The sequence below is a fragment of the Benincasa hispida genome, chromosome 12, assembly GCF_027475165.1.
Source record: "Benincasa hispida cultivar pf3 chromosome 12, pf3_genome.v1.1, whole genome shotgun sequence".
Classification (NCBI taxonomy): domain Eukaryota; kingdom Viridiplantae; phylum Streptophyta; class Magnoliopsida; order Cucurbitales; family Cucurbitaceae; genus Benincasa; species Benincasa hispida.
The window spans coordinates 67,757,234-67,775,686 of record NC_143489.1 but is presented as its reverse complement, the minus strand read 5'-3'; the positions used below and the strand labels follow the sequence as shown (position 1 = coordinate 67,775,686).

Here is an 18,453-nt window from a genome sequence, read left to right as displayed (position 1 = left end):
CATGTGATCATGCATAGATTATAATGAAATTGTGATTATGTGATTGACTTCCCAAAAATATGTTTTGTTAAACTATTGTTATCTTAAAAGGGCACCATTCATTGGGCTTATTAACTTACATTTTTCCAAATGTTTTCTTGTATCCACCCCCCCCCCCCTCCAGGTTGAAAAGCGAAGCGTTCAGAAAGGAGTCTACAACCACCCAAAACACCAAGACTCGGTAATTTCTCAGGGCATGGCTCGGATCATGTAATAGAAGAGAATAGGAAAATTTAGCTACATGTATGAAATGTTAGATGGTTATTGTAAACATGTTAAAGCTTTTAATAGATAAAGGGGGAAATGTTAAATTAAAATATTATTATAGAATGGTACTAGTATGTTTTCATGCTCTCTTCCAAGTCTTGGGCTAAGACTAGGTGCAACAATAAATCTCCTCGGTTCGTAGTTCAACGGAAGAATTCCTTTCATCTTTCAACGCATGGCTTTGATCACGTGAATTCCAATGCATGATCGCATGCGTTGTTCTGCCTAAGGTCTTTTCCTATTATCTTGTATGCCTTATCCTTTTGAAATTCTTTCTTTCCCGATTGCGTTGTTTTGCGATGTTTCTATGATGATAGGTATAGTTCATCGCATCTTTTAACTAATCAACGTAAGGCATTCTTTACTTTTATTAGCTTCTTCAAATTTTGAAAGTTAAGTTTTATTTTGTTCAAACATTTATTACTGCATTCTTGTAATTTTGTTTTTAGCTTTGCAGTGAGAATGCTGCCAACCTCTAAGTTTGGGGGTGGCAGCGGTCTTGGAGAATTGCGTTCATAAAAAAAATGATGAAGCGAGTTTTTGAGAATAATAACTCCACTATCAACGCAATGGGAAACCCATGTTGATAAAAGTTAAGCTGTGAAAGACACTTGCTCGAAGTTGGATGTCCGCATGACACACGTGGGGGCAAGCCAAAACGAAGGCAAGTCATCAGGATCAACGTATAAGCACAACTCCTCTGTCCGGCACAAGCCAAATTAAACGAGACAAGAGTTGAGCTAAATATGGAACGCAATCGAAGTTGGATGCCCGCATGACACACGTGGGGGTAAGCCAAAACGAAGAGCGTAACCAAGTTCAATGCTGCATTTGAATAAGCCATAGTAAATTTTTGAATTATTTTGACGAACACATTCTCAAAAGCTAAACGCAAAATTGCGGTGAATGAATAAAAAATTTTTGAGCAAAGGCTTGCCAGATTTAAACTTAGAAAAGATCTTTTTGAAGAAGCAGCCAAAGTGAAGGAGAGTATTGCGGTGATGGTCAGAGGTGTGTGTAAATTATATTCTGAGAAGCTGGTCATCGCAAAGGAAAGCATGAAGGTGAGTTAGAATTTCTTGAGTATAACGCATGCTTGAGGACAAGCATGATTTTAAGTTTAGGGATGTGAAGACATGCAGAAATACATGTCATCTTAGGCTTTTTTCTTAGAATTATGAAGGTTGTTAAGCAGAATACGCAGCAATTGTGCTAGAAATTCATGAGAAAATGAGTTTGCATGATCAGCATTAAAGAATCTCGGCTAACCCATTATTATGCGTTATTATGTGTTCAATGTTCTATTTTTATAGCTAATGCAGGAAGTGGACGCAAATGCGGAAATCGGACCACCGCATAGACGACTGCATGGATGTTGCGGTAATCATCCGTATGCGTCCATCGCATGGGAGTTGCGCTCATCAAGCGATTTCAGTCATCATTAGAGTTGCGGTATTAAGCGAATATGGTCATTGAATGATTGTGGCTACGCGATAACGCATACTAATGGGATCAACGCAAGGTTGGTGGAATGAACGCATCAACGCATCTACATTGAGAAAATCAAAAGCTGATGTTGACATTTCACCTACCACGCCGTTAGCGGCAGAGGTTCAGAAAAGGACTAACGCGCCGAATGTCAGACTCAGAGTAGTCCATTAATGCTATCGGCGATCTAAGCTCTATAAATAGAAGCCGCCGAGCAAAATTCCAACTTGGTCTGAGGATTGCCCTTGCAACCCAGGGTTTTCCCTGCGATCCAGACAAAATGCGTGAGAAGACGCATGATGTTCAGCCGTATATGCATGATGTTGAGGTGTATATGTGGTGACGTAGATTTGGTAACACAATATTTTGCAATGCATGTCTTAGGTTAATGCGTTGGTTCTCATGTGTCGGTGGTCATTTGTTGGATTGGAATGTATACGTTGATCTCATATGCAATAACCATGTGTTCCTGTCATAAGTTTTCTTGCGCTCTCGCCAAGTATAACGAGATCGCAAGTTTTTTGGGTGATTCGAGGTTGAACTCAGGGACTTGTAGCTAAATGGTATGCAGTAATGTGTATGCGACAAATAAATAAAAGAATGATGAGGGTAATAAGCTATACACTACTTCTACTCCTAAGTAACAGATTAAACGGTGAAAGTATGATTGACACATAGTAAAATGCATGGAAAATTAGATGAAAAGGTGAGGATGTCTACATCGCAACCCTAAGCTTGACCGGACGGGTAACCTCAGGCAACACAAACTTGTGCGATCATGCTATACACATCGGATGAAGACGCACGCAATGTGTGATAGCAAACAGAGCTTATTCCTAAGTCTCCATTCTTGCTTATGCGATCTTAATCTAGCTTTCTGAAGCCTAGATTCTAACCTAGCTCTCTCAAGTCTTAGGTTCTTTCTTTAGACTCTCTCTCGAGCAGCTCTAAAGGGGTGATGGTTGCATACATAAGACAAGGTAATCACATAAACATGGGTGACGTAAGATTATTCCTATCTCTAGTGAACACTTGCTTACATTGCTTAATGCGATCAACTTCTTACCCTCTCGGGCAGTTAGTTGCTGTTAATTCTACTCATAGACAAGCATTGCGTCTGCTTATAGACAAGCATTACTACAGCTTCACACTTAAGCAAATAAGGTTTTCTCACAATACTCACGTAACGCACACCTCCCGGTGGTTTGCTACATGCTTCATATCCCTATGCCGCATGATTAAGTATGCGATACTCTAGCAATCTCACTTAGTGATGCAATGAAAGTAAAGGATGCTAAGTAAATGAAGATGGAGATGGAATCGAAGGAAAATATAGAAATGCATTGATCGCAAAATGTATTAATTCCTTAAGCCAAAATATAATACAATACAAGGAAAGAAGATAAATGGAGGGCCAGCTGGAAGCAATATCTTGCTTCCAGCAGATGTGTGTCAAGGCTGCCGGTGGTGTCATGGATGGGTGGTGAAGTAGACTCTCTCGAGCTCTAACTCCGTCGAAGGCTCCGATCGTCACTCGGAATGATTGAAGGGATGAAGAACTTTCAAGACTATCTTCTTATGCTTTGGTCTGGGTCACAAGGATCCGCACTAAGGCAGAAAACCTCAAGCGGAAAACCCTGGATGATTTGAAATTTTGCTCAACGACTTCTATTTATAGAGCTTGATCGCCGATAGCAATAATGGACTTGCTCTAAATTTGACACTCGTGGCATGATGGTTCTTTTTTGAATCTCTGCTGCTAACGATGTGGTAGGTGAAATGTCAACGTCACCTTTTAATAATCTCGATGTATGCGTTCGTGCTTGCATTCACCAACCTTACGATTGCCCTTCTATTATGGTTATCATTATGTAGCTGCAATCTCTCTGCGTTGACCGCATTCGCTTGACGGCCGCAACGTCTATGCAATGGATGCATGCGTTTGATGGCCGCAACATCCATGCGTCAAACGTATGCGTTCACCTCTGCGATGGAGAGATTCCCCACATGCGGTCATCTTTGCGATAGCCTGGCTTCCGCGCATGCGATCGCTTTCTGTGGTTTCTCAAAAATAAACAATTGAACACATAATAGTGGATTAGCCGAGATTCTTAATGCCGATCGACGCAAGCTCGTTTTCTCGTGAATTCTAAGTATAGTCGCCGCATATTCTACTTAACAGCCTTCATAATTCTAAATAATAGGCCTATAATAGCGTGCATTTCTACCCGTTATCACACCTCCAAACTTAGAATCATGCTTGTCCTCAAGCATGCTTTATACTCAAGAAATTCAATATTCACCCTCTGGCTTCCAATTCATACCTCTAACCATGGCAGTAACGCTCTCATCCAATTCGGCTACTTCTTCAAAGAGATCTTTTCTAAGCTTAAATCCTACAAGCCTCTGCTAAAAAACTTTTTACTCATTCCCTATAACTTTGTGTTTAGCTTTTAAGAATGCGTTTGTTGGAACAATTTAACACCTTGCGATTTCTTATTAGAATGTGGCATTGAACCTGATTATGCTCTTCGTTTTGGTTTGCCCTCACATGTGTTATGCGGGCAGCCAACTTCGGTTGCGTGTCATATTCAACTCAACTCTTGTCTTGGCTTAATTTGCCTTGTGCCAGATACAGGCGTTGCACTTATGCGTTGATCCTGGTGACCTACTTTCGTTTTGGCTTGCCCCCACGTGTGTCATGCGAACATCCAACTATGGGTAAGTGCCTTTCACAACTTAACTCTTATCAACATGGGTTTTCCCATTGCGTTGACAGAGGAGTTTTTATTTTCGAACATTTATTTATTTATTTATTTATTTATTTTTATTTTTTTTTATAGAATCGCAATGTAGTGAACGCATTTCATCGGGATCGCTGCCACCCCCAAACTTAGAGGTTGGCAGTGCTCTCACCGTAAAGCTAAAGACAAACTCAACAGGAATGCGGTAACAAATGTTTAAACATAGGTTTGCACATAATAAAGCTTAGACTGGCAAATTTTGAAGAACTTATTAAAAGTAGGGTGAGCTTTGCGATGTTTAGTTAGTAGATGTAGTGAATTATACGTACCATCATAGATGCATCACAAAGGAAGGCAATCGGACAAAGAGAATTTCAAAAGGATAATGCATAAAAGATAACAAGAAAAGAACCTTGAATAGAGTAACACTTGCGACCATGCCTTGGAATTCATGCGGTCGAAACTATGCGTTGAATGATGAAGAGGATCCTTCCGTTGCTATTGCCCACCGAAGAGAATTATTTTCGTACCTACAAGAAGCAACGCACCACATCCAAGAAAGCAGCCGTATATCCAAAATAACAATAAAAATAAACTAAACTAAGAAAGCAAGGTAAAGATAGAGTAGAAGACATCTCTGGAGAAATTGGAGTGATGTCACCGCAAGGAGTCTTCCATGTAGGAGATTGCTCTCAACTGCTTAAGTCAAAAAGCTCGCCCTGACCATTGAAACTTCCGACAATTGTTGGGCGCAGGTTGTTCACCATGTGCTTGGAACTACCTTCAGCTTATGCGACTGATTGCCCTTCTATCTTAGGGATAATACTGGCTTTCGGTTCATCACCTACACTTCAATATTGTTTACAGCTTGGTCGCACAAGCTACAATACTTCCCAAGGTAAAAAGGTTGCCTGCGCAAAACACAAAACTCAACAAACTATTAGCTGCCAAGTCCCCGACAACGGCGCCAAAAACTTGGTGACGTAGATTTGGTAACGTAATATTTTGCGATGCATGTCTTAGGTTATGCATTGGTTCTATGCGTTGGTGGTCATGCATTGGAATGGAATGTATGCGTTGATCTCATATGCAATGACCATGCGTTCCTATCACAAGTTTTCTTGCGCTCTCGCCAAGTATAACGAGATCGCAAGTTTCTCGGGTGATCCGAGGTCGAACTCAGGGACTTGTAGCTAAATGGTATGTGGTAATGTGTATGCGGCGAATAAATAAAAGAATGATGAGGGTGATAAGTTATACACTACTCCTACTCCTAACTAACAGATTAAGCGGTGGAAGTATGACTGAGAGGTAGAGACATGGCAACTGTTAATGCGTAGGAAAATGCATGGAAAATTAGATGAAAAGGTGAGGATGTCTTCATCACAACCCTAAGCTTGATCGCAAGGGTAACCCCAGCCAATGCAAACTTATGCGATCATGTTATACACACCTGATGAAGATGCACGCGATGTGTGATAGCAAACGGAGTTTATTCCTATATCTCCATTCTTGCTTATCTGATCTTAATCTAGTTCTCTCAAGCCTAGATTCTAACCTAGCTCTCTTAAGTCTTAGGTTCTTTCTTTAGACTCTCTCTCAAGTAGCTCTAAAGGGGTGATGGTCACATATATAAGACAAGGTAATCACATAAACATGGGCGACGTAAGATTATCCTTATCTCTAGTGAACACTTGCTTACATTACTTAATGCGATCAACTACTTACCCTCCGGACAGTTAGTTGCTGTTGATTCTACTTATAGACAAGTGTTGCTATAGTTTCACACTTAAGCAAATCAGGTTTTCTCACAATACTCACACAACGTACACATCTCGGTGATTTGCTACATGTTTCATATCCCTATGCCGCATCATTAAGTATGTGATAATCTAGCAATCTCACTTAGTGATGCAATGAAAGTAAAGGATGCTAAGTAAATGAAGATGGAGATTGAATCGAAGGAAAATATAGAAATGCATTGATCACAAAATGTATTAATTTCTTAAGCCAAAATGTAATACAATACAAGGAAAGAAGAGAAATGGAGGGCCAGCTAGAAGCAATGTCTTACTTCCAGTAGATGTGTGTCAAGGCTTCTGGTTGTGCCATGGATGGGCGGTGGAGTAGACTCTCTCGAGCTCTAACTCCATCGAAGGCTCCGATCATCACTCGAAATGATTGAAGGGATGAAGAACTTTCAAGACTATCTTCTCACGCTTTGGTCTGGATCACAAGGATCCGCCCTAAGGCAGAAAACCCTAGATGATTTGAAATTCTACTCAACGGCTTTTATTTATAGAGCTTGATCATCGACAACATTAATGAACTTGCTTTAAATCTAACACTCGGGGTGTGATAGTCCTTTTCTAAATCTCTGCTGCTAACGGTATGGTAGGTGAAATGTCAACATCACCTTTTGATAATCCCGATGTATACATTCATGCTTGCATTCCACTAACCTTGCGATCACCCTTCTATTATAGTTATCATTATGTAGCCGCAATCTCTCTGTGATGACCGCATTCGCTTGATGGCTGCAACTTCTATGTGATGGACGTATGCGGTTGGTGGCCGCAATATCCATGCGTCGAACGTATGTGTTCACCTCTGCGATGGAGAGATTCCACGCATGCGGTTGTCTTTGTGATAGCCTGACTTCCGCCCATGTGATCGCTTTTTGCTGTTGCTACAAAAATAAATAATTGAACGTATAATAATGCATAATAGTGGGTTAGCTGAGATTCTTAATGCCGATCTATGAAAGCTTGTTTTCTCATGAATTCTAAGTATAATCGCCGCATATTCTACTTAACAGCCCTCATAATTCTAAATAAATGGCCTATAATGACATGCATTTCTGCCCGTCATCAATATATATGTTATAAAAGCATATTGTAATAATTGTGATGTTGAGACTGTGATAGTGTCTTTACTGATTAGTTAGATGCCCACTAGGTATTGTGTTTCCTTCGGGATTCACCAGATTGTGTTTCCTTTGGGATTTACCAGATATTGTGTTTCCTTCGGGATTCATCAGATTGTGTTTCCTTCGGGGTTTACCAGATATTGTGTTTTCTTCGGGATTCACTAGATATTGTGTTTCTTTCAGGATTCACCAGATTGTGTTTCCTTTGGGATTCACCAGATATTGTGTTTCCTTCGGGATTCACCAGATTGTGTTTCCTTCGGGATTCACCAGATTGTGTTTTCTTCGAGGTTCACCAGATATTGTGTTTCCTTCGGGATTCACCAGAGGTAATGGACATATTTAACTACAATAGGATAGAAACCCGTTTTTCATGTATGTATGTGTCCCATGAGAACTAGAGCAGTTTTTATGTTCCGTCAGAGGTAGACATCTAGAGGACATAGATGTTTAGCCCGACCTTAGTAGTGGGGTTTACTTACTAAGTATTTTATACTCACCCTTTCTCATGTTTATGTTTCAGGTAAGGGCAAGGACGCACTGGCGAATGACAAAAGGAATCCTTGAATGAGCCACTGGGGACCAGTTTTATGCTTCCACTCATGATATTTAGATTTTTTTTTCCATGTTTTCAACTTTCAATTTGATGTTTGAAGCTTACTATTAAGATTTGTTTTCAGACCTATTTATTATCATTTATGATTTATGGGTACCCCATTATTTGTTTTTAATATTTGAATTTAATGAAGAACTTTTGAACTTATCTTATTTATTTAGCATTTATTTCACCATAAAATGGTGTCATTTTAAGTTCCATGCATGCATGTATTTAGTAACGATCTAACTTAAGTCCTAGGGGGTCGGGTCGTTACAATTATTGTAAAATAATGGGAAAAGAACACCAAATAGTCTTGACCAAAATTCACCCAGTAATTGCATACACAGAATACAATTAAAGTAACATAAACATGTGGATATCACTAAATATTATTAATTAAATTTAAATTTAAATTCACAAACTTATCAACTAAGAACTAAGAACCCTTTTCAAGAATGTCACCAAATTATTAATCAAGAAAACTTAGAAATGCGGGCAAGAAATTCAATCAGCAATGAATCCAAATAGTTGACAAATTCAATATTATGAAACCACTAAAAAAAATAAATTCATTGAATTCAATCAGTTTTTTTAACCTTAAAAAAAACCACCGATTTCCAGAATTCTCAATCACAATTGAGTTTTAGAAACTCATATTTATCAATTAAGTATTAACATAACTTTTTCAGTTAAAAAAAACAAAAAAAAAATAGTGACAACAATAACTTTTCCATTATCAATCAAATTTAAAACCGGATTCATAAAGTCATCCGTTAAGAACTAAAGAATAAAAAAATTGATAATTAAAACCAAGAACCGCCGATAAGACTTATACCTTCATCCGAAGACAACTCCAGTCGGTCATTGACCAAAAGTTTTGATAGGTGAAACGTGCAATGGCAAGAGACCCAACTCGTCTTTAACCTTTTCCAATGGATTTCGTCACAGTGGTGGACTTTTGTCAAGAATGTTCAACTGAACATCCTTAATTTTGACAATAATAAAACTAAGTTTTTATTTTTTTACTTTTATTATTATTATTATTATTATTATTATTATTATTATTATTTTAACCTTAGAAATCCACCGTTCAATCAAAATAATCAATCACCACAGCACATCATTCATTATCGATGATCGGTATGCCAAATACCACCGACAAGAACACGAATTGCAAGAACACATACAGCGGGGAAAAAAATGATTGTAGAGATTTCCAACCTACCGTCAGTGAGATTTACAATGTTGCTATAGTAAGTCGACCATTTTTTTTTATTCTTTAAATTCTTTACAGAAATCAAAATTTCAACAATACCAATGGAAAACACATAAAACCAACAATCCAACATGAAATTCATACTCTGATACCACTTGTTAGCATAATTACTTTAGATATATTTAATAAATAAAACCTAAGATCATGCATGCCAAATTATCAAGAATAACATACCAGATTCCATTGCAAAATTGATAGCAATTATAAGGTGATTATTGTCTTCCTCAACCAAAACTTCGAATGTCCTAAGTGAGATCTTTTTCTAGATGGAATTCAAGAAAGACTTGAGTGTATTGTTTTGGTATATTGGGAATCATAGCCCTAAGCTTTCTTTATATACTAATTCATATTAAACCCTAATTAACTAGAAATGAGCTTCTATCCATTAATTAAGTTCATACTCAATTAAGAATCTAGGACCCTAATTAATTAGATCACATAATATGGCCCAATCTAACAACCCAATATGATAAATTATTAATTCACATACATAGCTCATACTTTAATTAAACATTTTATTATTTAAATATGTCTGACACAATAGCCCAAAAGCAAATGGGCCAAAGCTCACTAAAACTCATGGAAATCATAGGTCTTTCCCTTTCATTTGGGGGAGGTTCGAAAAATTGACGACAACGTGCTGAAGCTCTAGAGATCAAGATTAAAATTATGAAGATCAAGATTAAAGTTCTGAAGCTCTCAAGACTTTGAAGTTCTGATTGATCTTGAGATTACCATCATCTGAAGATTGAAGCCTTAGAAGATTAAAACTTCATTGAATTCTAGAAGATTGAAATTCAAATCGATCTCAAAATTACAACCTTATGAAAATTGGAGACTTGGAAGATTAAAACTTTATTAAATTATAGAAGATTGAAGTTCAAAGTAACTCCTTAAAGACTGAAAATTAGAAATTTTAAATTTCATCCCTTATTTGAGATAAGGCAAATGATCAAACATTAGAAATTGTATCCACTATACTATACTGAAATCAATACACAAATTTTACAAATTAAATTCCTTTGGAAATCTTGTCTGAACAATAACGATTTATAAAATTTCAAAATTTTAATGTAATTCTTAAAAACTTTTAAATTTTGGCAAAAATCATAGATTTACCAACACAAATTCAAAATGTAAAATTTTATGTAATTAATATCATATAGATCCATTATTATTATTATTTGATATAAGACAATTAAATTTTTAAAACTTCAAAATATATGCTAACATTAGGGGTGGCTATTCAAACCGCAAAATCGAACCGTTTCTAAATATCGAACTGCCGAAAACTCAGTGAAATCGAAAAATGTGGTTCGAATCGGTTTGAAGAAATTTTAAAATCGAATTAATTTGGTTCGATTCGATTTCAATTTCGAAAACCGAATTTGAAACCGAACCGAACCGTTTTTAACTAATATATATATATTTATTTATCTATATAATTATATATATAAACAAAAGAGTAAAACTAAATTCAAAACCGAACCGTTTTTAATTTAAAGAACAAAATCAAATTGAAAACCGAATCGCTTTTTAATTAAAAATATATATATATAACATAGATTTTTCAAAAATATCAAAACCGAATTTGAAATTGAACCTGCGGTCGGTTCAGTTCGATTTGAACCAATAAATCGGTTCGGTTTGATTTCACATATTAGAAAATTCATTCGATTCGATTTGACCACCGAATCGAACCGAACTGTTTCCACCCTAGCTAACATAAACTTAATGAGCATAAAACTTCTTACTATCAACCTAATTTTTCCACCACCACATCAAAAAAAAAAAAAAAAAAAAAAAAAAAAATCCAAAATATATTACTTGGAAACACATTATCCTTTAATCCTAATAAAACAAAAACCCTTTTAGCTCCTGAATTGCCTGCCTCATTATCAAGAATACTCTGTACCATTTGCCTAGATCGCCAGTCGGAAGAAGATGGTAGCTGAAGCTGAGATCAAATGCCCAAAATCCGTTCCTCTCATGAAAATCAATTATCATCTTCGCGTAACCGACGATCGCGATCTTCAGATCGATTTGCCGCACCCTTCTTCCTCACCTGTCTTTGCCGAGGTCTGCATTTCCCCACAAATTTCCTCTCATTTTTTCATTTCCCATATCTTTACGTTCTTGCCTGTGGAATACAGTATGCGGTGATCGTTTCACGTTTGTTTCTTGTTGAGGGTATGCTCGTATTTATGTTGATCGCGATTGATCTATTTCTTTTGCCATAATTTGATTGTAAAAGCTCCGTTATCATTTTCTTTTCCTGGAATTAGAATGGCTTATTTCGTTTAATTTTCATCTCGTATGTTAGGGTAGGATTGGAAGAATAGCTGCAATCTTCCGATAATCTTCAAATCGAGTTTGGTTAATATCATTCTATCTACTGATTCTGGCAGAAATAAAACAAAATAAAATAAAATAAGCATCCCTTCTTGATGGGAAATTTGTACGGATGGGTCAAATTTTGAGGCCCACTCAAAATTTGACTCACAAAAACGCTTGAAAATTGGCCTCTTGATGATGCCAGCCACGTGCAAAAGTACCGTTTTAACCTTCAAAACGCGCATGAGGCCAGATGCAACAAAGATTTCTCGCTCTTTCCTCTCGTTCCTTCATCTTGCTCCCCAATTCACATTGTTCTCCATCATTTTTCCTTGATTTTTCCCTTCTTTTGAATTCTTCCTCTCGCTTCTTCCTCTTTTTTCTTCCTCTCGCTTCTTCCTCTCGTTTTTTCCTTTAGCTTTTACTCATCAATTTTGGAGTCTTTTCCTTTAAGTTTTTTCCTTCATTTGAATTCAGAAAGAAGAAGAAAAGAAAGCCAAAAGAAGAAAGAAGAAAAAGAAAGGCAGAAGAAAGAGGAAGAAGAAGATGAAGAGGAAGAAGCCGGCGGACTAAATAATAAAATTTAAAATGTTCGATCTGTTCGATGAAGAACGAGAGGAATGAGTCCAAAACGAGATGAACGAGCGAAAATCTACGATGCATGTACGACATCGAGCATTTTGGGGACTAAACGGACATTTTACATATGGCTGACGTCATTAGAAGGCCAAAATTTGAGTGTTTTTGAAAGTTGAGCCAAATTTCAAATGGGCCTCGAAATTTGACCCATCCTTACAAATTTCCCCTTCTTGAACCTACTTAATTTCCTTTATTTTTGTCTCCATTTCTATTTTCATACTTTCCTTTGTCTTGCTTGAATGCGACTCAGCACAATTTGATCTTATTTTTATTTGGGGCCTTCATAAAACATGAGAGAGTGAGGGAGAGCTTTTATTTAGCTAAAATGCTCTGGTCCAATGCGATGAAAGTTTTCCTTTTGCTTCTTTGATAAGAAATGAATTTTGGATCATTTCTGATATTTATAATTTTTCTTTTGATATACATGAGTGTTCAGGCTAGCTTATGCATACCTCGACTAATCTCACGGGACAACTGTCTGACCTTACAACATTTAGATATCAATAAAACCCATAGGATATTAAATCCTAGGTAGGTGGCCAACATGGATTGAATCTAGGACCTCTTAGCCTTTTATCAAGGTCATGCTCCCTTATTTACCACTAGGCCAACTTATGATATTTCTAATATTTATAATTCTTTTGTAAATTTTGTGATGGGTCAAATGTACAGCCTCCCATTGGAGTGCTATTCACAATTCCTTTTGAAGATCCCCTTATTCCTTATCAACTTAGATTGGGGGTCTTCTATTTGATTCTGCCCGATTTTTATTTGTCTTAATTTTTTTTTTTTTCTGTGTATTAAAAGCAAGGCTTTGGTAATTGAAGGGGCTAGGTTTCTGCTCGGGAGAAGGTCTCCTGTGTATTATTGAGCCCTCTCTCCCTCCATTGGTTGGTGTTGTGCTGTAGGTGTGTTAGATTAACTTGGCGAGGAGAAGGGTATAGTAGAGTAGAGCATGGCTGAGAGCTTTAGGTGCATGCTTCATCTTAAATCCTTTAAAGAGGAAAAATCTCCTCACACCTGTTGTGAGCAGACTTTGAACAACCCTGTACAGTTCTAGTAACTATGATAAAACTTCATTCGGTGGGAGAGGCATGTTGAATTGAAAAGTTTCATCCTCGAAGTCGATCCTAACAATGGAATAATAGTTGCAATGTTATATAGGTTGGGAGGGTTTCTTTCACGATTTCTGTTGATTTTATTTTTTCTGCTACAAGTTGGACTTAGGAAAAGCAATTTTGTGGGCTATTACTAATGAGCATGAAGAGATTTTCTACCCTCATGTGGTTTATCTTCAGTTTATCTTTTTCAAATTAATGGTAATAGGGCATTGAGGGATGTCAACCCCTCCATATATGCCCTCATTCTCAATAAAGAAGCCTCTATATTTATGGTCTAATGTATCAGCATCCTGGAATTTAAAGTGTAGAAGACATGTAGGAGACTGAAATTGTTGAATGAGCAAGACTCTCACATGCCCTTTCTAATAACTGAGAGGTCAGTAGGTCATTCTGGGAATGGAACTTAGACAAGATTGGTTTCTCTTCAAAACTCCTCCAGAACCTTTGCATCGATGGGTATTCAAGGTAAAGAAGCTGTTCTCGAGTCAATTTGGAATAGAAGATTTCCCGAAAAATGTTAAGTTCTTTATGTGGGGGCCTAGGAGCTTACCTACTCATGCCTTATCACCTAAGACGAGCTACAATGCAGTTCGCTTGGCATTGGTTTGTCTCTTTCATGATGCATCATGTGCTCTAATGGTTCGAAATCACCAAGTTACTTCTTTATTTCATGTTCTTTTGCTAGATCTTTTTGGGCTTCTCATAGCAAAGAGTTTTGGTTTTTCATTGGCTTTACCTACACCAATGTATGGTCTATATGTCTTAGAGGAATTCACACATTTTCTCAGACACAACAGGATTTTGAATCTTTTACTTATGTGGTGTAAATTGGTTTCGCTGTTTTGTAATTGTATTTTAAGCTCTCTTATAGCCCATTGGAAATCTTTTTTGTAATCCTTTGGATAGGACTGTAATTTTGTAATTTCTTTTAATCAATGTAATTGCATTTTGTTAGTTTTTTGTTTCCCTTTCTAGGATGACTAGAAATTGTCGCAGGTTTAAAATAGTGGCTTTCAAGAACTTCACATCCTATTGGAAGAACTTTAGGAAGAGAGAAACCCAGTAGCTAATAGCTTATCATGGCATAACCCTACCACAACAAACAGCAAGCGGCTTCAAGAAACCAAGGCAATTAAATACAATGTGAGGATTTGAAAATCGTTTGAAACCTAACCTTCTCAACTAACTACCAGAAAGCACCCCGGCTCTGCTCCAGCTCTGTCCTTTGAAAATGATCTGAGCAAAATTTAAGCTAAACCTACTAAGCGATGGGTTTCCATTGTATTTTTACCTTTTCTCCCTCCTCATTTAACTTTTCTAATTAGCAAGTAGCAACACCCTTCAGCTCAAACCTGTCAAGCTCTTTTACTACTAAAGAACTTTAGACTTCTGTGAACCCTTATTTTTTCCCTTCCAATTGAAATCGGAACCAAAACTATTCTAGATCTATTAAAAAATCTGAACAACTAACCCCAACAATTCTCCTTTAATGCGTGGTCTTTTCCTTACTTCTGAAGAAAAACCTTTTTTTTTTAATTTTTAAATTTATTTCACAATGAAGCAAAACCCTTTTTGACGATGAAGGTTTGTGTTCAGACTTGTGAGCCATGGTAACCCTTAAATTGGATTTTCTACATCTCTAAGATCAAAGATTAAACAAGGACGCTAGCCCTTCGAACTTAAGGTGTCAACTTCATGCCTCCCCCTCATTTCATTCCAATCCAAATTATAATTATAACTCTTATCACTAGACTCACAACTACCACTTAAATACATACTATATGAGAGACCAAAAATGTCAACTTCATTCATTTTCCTACTTAGTCATTTACATTTTCTGTTGATTATTTTTCAAACTAAATTATTTATTTTGCAAAATCAACTGTTTAATTTGGGAGAGGTGGGGCTGAGGTTCGAAGTGCAAGAAAATGCGACTTCTCTGGATATTAATAGGGAACATTATCTTCTACTTTTGTAATCCTTACATGTTAAGTATGAAAATCTTAGTAGCTCTATGTTGCTGGATTGTTTATATAAAGTGTGATTGATTTTCCCACTGCTAATATGCAGATCTTCTGCTGATGCTATATTTGCTTGGTTTGCTTCTACTAGTTAGTAATTACTAACACGACATATTTTAGATGTTTTCTGTCCTTATATTATTAGTATGAATGATCCAGCAACATTAAGCTACTAAGATATTCATACTTAACATGTAACGATTACAAAAGTAGAAAATAATGTTACCACTGCTAATATACAGATCTTCTGCTGACGCTATATTTGCTTGGTTTGCTTTCTACTAGTTAGTAATTACTAGCACGACATATTTTAGATGTTTTCTGTCCTTATATTGTTAATATATGATACTGCATTCCATACCAAATTCTCGAATGCCTGGAGAATTCCTTACCCTGCTTTTTTATCTTTGGTCAAGCAGGCAGTTAGTTGCTCAGATATTGTTGAAGATGTGCATATAAAATCAACTGCCATAGATTTTGTTCCAAACATTCGATCTGGTAGCTATGCAGACATTGGAGCTCGGGATTCTATGGATGATGAACATGTCTGCATTGATGATCTGTCTGCCCACCTCAGATCTGTGTTCAAATGTTCTATGCCTAATGGTTTCTATGCTGTTTTTGATGGTCATGGAGGGCCTCACGCAGCTGCTTTTCTCAAGAGGAATGCCATGAGATTATTCTTTGAAGATGCTGATTGGTTAAAAATGCAGGACATTGATTCTATTTCCCTGAAAGATTTGGAGAACTCTCATCGCAAAGCATTCCAACTGGCAGATCTTGCCTTGGCTGATGAGCAAAGTGTTAGCAGCTCGTGTGGGACAACTGCATTAACGGCGTTGGTTCTTGGGAGGCATTTGCTTGTTGCAAATGCCGGTGACTGCCGAGCAGTCTTATGTAGGAAAGGTATAGCAGTCCCAATGTCTCAAGATCACAGACCTTCTAATTTACTTGAGCTCAAGCGAGTGGAAGGGATGGGTGGGTTCGTAGATGATGGGTATGTTAATGGCTATATTTCAGTGACCAGGACCTTAGGGGATTGGGACCTGAAATTACCAAATGGGTCCTCATCACCTCTCATTGCTGATCCACAAGTGGAGCATGTTATTTTAACAAATGATGACGAGTTCTTGATTCTTGGCTGTGACGGGATTTGGGATGTTATGTCAAGCCAATATGCTGTCAGTCTCGTTCGACGTGGGTTGAGGAAGCACAATGACCCTCATCAAAGTTCTCGAGAATTAGTCCAGGAAGCTTTGCGTCTCAACACATCAGATAATCTTACTGCAATTGTAATCTGCTTTTCTTCTCCGAGCTGCGTTCCTCAGCAGCGAATATGCAAGTCATGTAATCTGACAGAGGAGGCTACAAGTAGATTGAGGAGCTTGTTAGAAGGTAACTGATTATCGCATTTTCAAGCATAATCAATTCTGGTCTGTTTATGATTTTGCTTCAGAAGAAACCCAAAAAAAGAAAAAAGATAAAAAAAAAAGCAGCCAGCAGTTTTGTAGGGATACAGAGAAACTGATTAACATGACTGCGGTCAATTAGATTTTGGAACTAGCCAACCTAATAGGAATTTTGTTCCCTCCGGCATTATTTGTAAAGTGATAATGAGAAGCTTTTTGATCCCCTGGAGGCCTCGGAATTTGGCCTTCTTTTTGTTTATTTTATGTGTTTCTGTCTTTCTTTGGATTTTTAGTTGAACAAAGCATGTAGCACTCTAGAAGGCTGAAATGGCATAAAACAATGGTGCCCATGCATTTTGTTTCTTTTTTGTTAATTTTCTTTCAGATTTAAAAGATTGCGGGATTGAAAGATATAACCATCGATATTTGAGATGGTAATTAGTATCTTATCTATCGAGCTGATTCAACTATTTCTGTTCAATTGTACATTGTAACTCGTTTCACGACATAATTTAGATCATCTAATACTATAAATCCAAGCTTCTTTCTTAAGGTATCAACATGTTAAACATGTTGCACTCTAAAAGGGCGGAATGACATAAAATGGATTGAAAGATTGAACCATAAACTCTTAGAATAGTAATTAATGTTTTATCTATTGAGTTGGATCGTGTTCAATTGTACAATAATATAACTCGGGTCAAGACATAATTTAAATAATATGATGCAGATATGAAATTTGAGCTTCTTAAAGTACCAAAATGTTTATGTTGTATGACAAGGCAAAAAATAGTCAGTGCCGGCTGATTATTTAAAATGACAATTATTTGTTTGAAATGTGTATAAAATGATATTTATTCATGCCAATATGGATTTGAAAACGAAATCCTCGTCAATTTCGGCTTCATCGTTGGAAGAAGCTGTCAAAATCCAAAAAGGTCCATATGCAAGGACACGTGCAGACAACTCCAAATAATTTTATTTCCTAAACAATGATGGTTAAATTACAAAATTAATACTTAAATTTTACATTTATATTTAATAACTATCTGAAATTTATGAAGAATTTAATAGGTAAATTAAGAGTATATTTGGTTTAACTTTTCAAGTGTTTAAATTTTGTAAATAAGTTCTTTTGGAAAAAATTGAAGTATTTGATAACCACTCAATATAGTTTTTGAAACACTTTTAAATATAATTTAAATCGTTTTTATTAAAAGAGTTTAAATAAAAATAACATTTTTTTCTCTAATCAATCCAAATATGTCCTAACAATTTTGTACTTACGTCAATAAAATTTTAATTTAGTGCCTAATGGTTATCGAAAAATTTTGTGTAATGTCTTTATTCTATCATTTTTGTAATTTTTAGTTAAAGTCTTTTAAACTTTTTATTTGAGTCTATTTGATTCTTTGAGTTTTGAAAAATGTTATATAAGTCTTAAAACTTTAAAAAGTGTCTGAGGTATATTTTTAAACTTTGAAATTTGTGTTCTTTTTAAAAAAAGATGTATTCAATAAATTTATCTATTTCTGATTGTGTTTAATAAAAATCTAGATCTATTATAAGTGAAAGTTTAGGGTTAGAC

General features: G+C 36.4%; 1 protein-coding gene across 3 annotated transcripts; it reads left to right on the top strand.

The window, feature by feature from the left end:
* The first annotated feature begins 11,191 nt into the window (after positions 1-11,191).
* LOC120067905 (Protein phosphatase 2C family protein) lies at positions 11,192-17,314 on the top strand. Of its 3 annotated transcripts, none has more exons than XM_039019527.2 (2): positions 11,192-11,420; positions 15,876-17,314. In XM_039019527.2, exons 1-2 carry the CDS (start codon positions 11,286-11,288, stop codon positions 16,857-16,859), a joined length of 1,119 nt encoding a protein of 372 aa, XP_038875455.1. In that variant the 5' UTR covers positions 11,192-11,285; the 3' UTR covers positions 16,860-17,314. The 3 variants fall into 3 exon arrangements, with proteins under 3 accessions (XP_038875455.1, XP_090164269.1, XP_038875457.1); XM_090308143.1 differs by having other exon boundaries at positions 11,196-11,531; XM_039019529.2 differs by lacking the exon at positions 11,192-11,420 and adding an exon at positions 12,257-13,900.
* The last annotated feature ends 1,139 nt before the right edge of the window (positions 17,315-18,453 follow it).

What these genes read in the sequence shown, in the direction of transcription:
- LOC120067905 (XM_039019527.2), top strand. Translation starts at nt 11,286, where the DNA reads ATGGTAGCTGAAGCTGAGATCAAATGCCCAAAATCCGTTCCTCTCATG. An exon ending in CCTCACCTGTCTTTGCCGAG is followed by an intron (nt 11,421 to 15,875) that starts GTCTGCATTTCC and finishes TTGGTCAAGCAG; the next exon opens with GCAGTTAGTTGCTCAGATAT.